The sequence below is a fragment of the Gopherus flavomarginatus genome, chromosome 15, assembly GCF_025201925.1.
Source record: "Gopherus flavomarginatus isolate rGopFla2 chromosome 15, rGopFla2.mat.asm, whole genome shotgun sequence".
Lineage (NCBI taxonomy): Eukaryota > Metazoa > Chordata > Testudines > Testudinidae > Gopherus > Gopherus flavomarginatus.
This window is the reverse complement of record NC_066631.1, coordinates 18,033,799-18,037,470: the sequence shown is the minus strand read 5'-3', so window position 1 is coordinate 18,037,470 and position 3,672 is coordinate 18,033,799. Positions and strand designations below refer to the sequence as shown.

The window sequence follows — 3,672 nt, the reverse complement described above, 5'->3', positions numbered from 1 at the left end:
CACTGCAGCGCTGTTGGGAGTGGTGCATTGTGGGTGGCTATCCCACAGAGCACCTCGTCCCATATCGGCGCTGTGGCTTGTGGGAAGGGGAAGGAAGTGTGATTGTCTTTCCGCTTCCTGTTCCTGTTCCAACGCCCAGCGGTGCTTTGTTACACATGCGGAGCAGTGTGGCAGCATTGTGACTGTACAGCGCTTTTTCTGCGAATTTTTTTAAAAATGGATCCTCAGCAACTGACGACCTTATTGATGAATGTTGCCAGCACATCGCGCTTGGCAGTGGAGCTATTCCTTCACCTGCAAAAAGTGAGTGATAGTGAGAGTGACAGTGAGTCAGACGATGATATTGAATTGCCTCACTGTGAAGACAGTACATTGCTTGTGGCAGTAACAGATGTGCTCAGCTCCCTGGACTGGCGTGTTTGGGCTCAGGAAACCAGCACTCAGTGGTGGGATCAAATCGTCCTGCAATCCTGGGATGACGAGCAGTGGCTGCAGAACTTTCGGATGAGAAAAGCCACTTTCATGGCACTGTTTGCTGAGCTCGCCCCTACCCTGCGGCGCAGGGACACGAGATTTAGAGCTGCCCTGCCTGTGGAGAAGCGGGTGGCTATTGCAATCTGGAAGCTGGCAACTCCAGACTGCTTCAGATCGGTGGTGAACCAGTTTGGAGTGGGGAAGTCTACCGTTGGAATGGTGCTGATACAAGTTTGCAGGGCCATTAATGGCACCCTGCTAAGAAGAACCGTGTGTCTTGGGAACGTGCAGGACATTGTAGATGGCTTTGCGGAAATGGGGTTCCCTAACTGTGGAGGGGCAATAGATGGGACTCATATTCCTATTCTGTCACCACCCCACCTGGCATCAGAGTATGTTAATCGCAAGGGTTATTTCTCCGTGGTTCTGCAAGCGCTTGTGGATCACCGTGGGCGTTTCACTGACATTTACTCAGGATGGCCTGGAAAGGTGCACGATGCACGCATATTTCGGAACAGTGCCCTGTTCAGGAGGCTGAGGGCCGGGACCTTTTTCCCAGACCGCAAGATCACAGTAGGAGACGTGGAAATGCCCACTGTGATCCTTGGAGACCCCGCTTACCCCTTAATGCCATGGCTCATGAAACCATATACAGGGAAGCTTGACAGGAGCAAGGACCGGTTCAACTACAGGCTGAGCCGGTGCAGAATGACTGTAGAGTGTGCTTTTGGCCGTTTGAAAGCTCGCTGGAGGTGTCTTTATGGGAAGCTAGATTTGATGGAAAGCAGCATCACCGCTGTTATGTCCACGTGCTGCACCCTCCATAATATTTGTGAAGGGAAGGGTGAAAGATTCAGTGAGGAATGGACCTCCGAGGTTAGACGCCTGGAGAATGAGTTTGCTCAGCCAGAGAGCAGGGCTAATAGGGAGGCCCAGGAAAGGGCTTCAAGGATTAGGGATGCTTTAAGGGAGCAATTTGATGCTCAGAGCCAGCAGTAATGTTTGATGCATTTGATGTGCTTTGCTCTACCTCATTGTGTATTATTTACCACTTCCAGCAGCAATAAAACGTAGTGAAAGAAATAGAAAAAAAAAACTTTATTCAACATACAGTACAAAACATGCAAGGGGGTAGGGGTGGTTGACAGTACATTTACAGGTTTTACTATGTCCTATTTTGATCAATATTCACTGTCTGTTGCACTTCAGCATTACTATGCTGCAGAATGATGGGGGTGGAGTGAACAGGGTAAGAATTATAGTTATCAGGGCTAGTAGGTTATCTTATAGGTGTTGGGGGCAGCTGGGGATAATAAGGAAATGGCTGCTGGAGAAAGTTGTCTTGTGAATATACAGGGTGACAAGGAAGAGGGCTTTGGGAGGGCTGTGGGTTAGCACGGTACATATTTGTCTGCATGGCTACAAGAGACTCGAAAGACTCAGTTTGGCGAGACAGGAGGCTTATCATCTGCTTTGTTGTTTTTTTGGCAGACAATTCCTTTCTCCTGCTTTCTGTTTGCCTACACAATTCCTTTCTCCTGCTTTCTGTTTGCCTCCATTCATGTACAGTCTTTCTCCACTCCTGTACACTGCTTCTCCATTCCTCTGTCTTCCTACTTTCCCTGTTGTAGTGGCTCAGAACAGACTTGATCAATTCCTCTTTTGATTTCCTAGGATTGCGTCTCAAGTTCTGCAACCTACGTGAGGGCGGTGATACAGCTGCAGTAGTCAAGGTCCCTAGAAAACAGAGAGATAGAAACATGTAATACACAGAGGCATCATTGTTTATTATCAAATTTTGAAGGACTTTTGAGACTTTAGGTAGCATCCTTCTCACATACCTCACATAACACAGAGAGGGCAAGCAAGCTAAGTCATGGCGAGCAATGGGGTGAGTGTTTTTAGCAAAAATTACCCCTTGGGAGTGGGAATTGACCACTGGGTCGCTGGGGTTTATCAGCAGTGGGTACAGGGGGTAGCTGGTGTCCTGAAGAAGGGACAGTAGTGAACAGGAAGGTGGTGAGCTAGGTGCTTGGGGGGTTGGGGTTTTTTTTTGGTCCGCTTTCAACCCGTCCTGATACTGAGGGGGGAGGGGGGTGGAAACGCGGTGCTGGATGCCTGCACACCGCGTGGCTGCCTCCGTGCTGGGAGGGTGGCTGGGGAACACGGCAGCACACCGCGGGGCTGGATGCCTGCTTGGGGGGGGGGAACACCAGAGCAAACCGCGGGGAAGGATACCTGCTTGGAGAGGGGGTTCGGGGAACACCGGAGCACACCGCGGGGAAGGATACCTGCTTGGAGGGGGGGTGGGGAACACGGCAGCACACCGCGGGGCTGGATGCCTGCTTGGAGGGGGGGGTGGGGAACACCAGAGCAAACCGCGGGGAAGGATACCTGCTTGGAGAGGGGGTTCGGGGGACACCAGAGCAAACCGCGGGGAAGGATAGATCAAATCAATGGGCTATTCCACGTTTAGGCATGCATGCAGGCAGCCATAACCAAAATCCTCCTCTCCCAAAACATTGAAATCTACTTACCACGAGCACGATCCTCAGCTTCCTCCTCACCGTCAGCTTCCAGCTGCTGCGACTGGCTAGCCTCCTCCAGGCTGGAGAAGAGATCTTGGCTGCATGTGTCCTGGGACTCCGGGGTGTCTCCCTCCATGCCAGTAGCCTCACTGTCTCCGTCCTCTACACCATCCCCCACTTCTCCCTGCTCTGAACTCTCCATCGTGCTCCTAGGATTCGCGGTGGGGTCACACCCAAGTATGTCATCCAGCTCCTTGTAAAACCTGCAGGTTGTGGGGGCAGCTCCTGAGCGGCGATTTCCCTCACGGGCTTTGCAGTACGCACTCCTCAGCTCCTTAATTTTTACTCTGCACTGCAAGGCGTCCCGTTCATGACCCCTTCTCATCAAGGACTGCGATATCTGACCATACGTATCATAATTTCTCCTTCTGGAGCGCAGCTGTGTTTGCACAGCCTCTTCTCCCCACACACTAATGAGGTCCTGCAGCTCTGCATTGGTCCATGCTGGGGCTCGTTTGGTGCGTGGAGGCATGGTCGCTGAGTGATTGATAGATTAATTGCACTCCACACCTGGCTGAGCAAACAGGAAGGGGATTTTTAAATTTCCCGGGGCATTTAAAGGAGGGGTCAGGTGAGCACACGGCAGTGGAGTTTGCTTGATTACCAGAGA

At 51.6% G+C, this 3,672-nt stretch overlaps 1 protein-coding gene across 1 annotated transcript; it reads right to left on the bottom strand.

The window, feature by feature from the left end:
* Nucleotides 1-290: 290 nt before the first annotated feature.
* Nucleotides 291-3,365, bottom strand: LOC127034978 (uncharacterized). Its single transcript, XM_050924385.1, has 3 exons — nt 3,012-3,365; nt 1,803-2,211; nt 291-294 (listed from the first exon to the last, which is right to left on the bottom strand). Exons 1-3 carry the CDS (start codon nt 3,202-3,204, stop codon nt 291-293), a joined length of 606 nt encoding a protein of 201 aa, XP_050780342.1. The 5' UTR covers nt 3,205-3,365.
* Between the last annotated feature and the right edge of the window lie 307 nt (nt 3,366-3,672).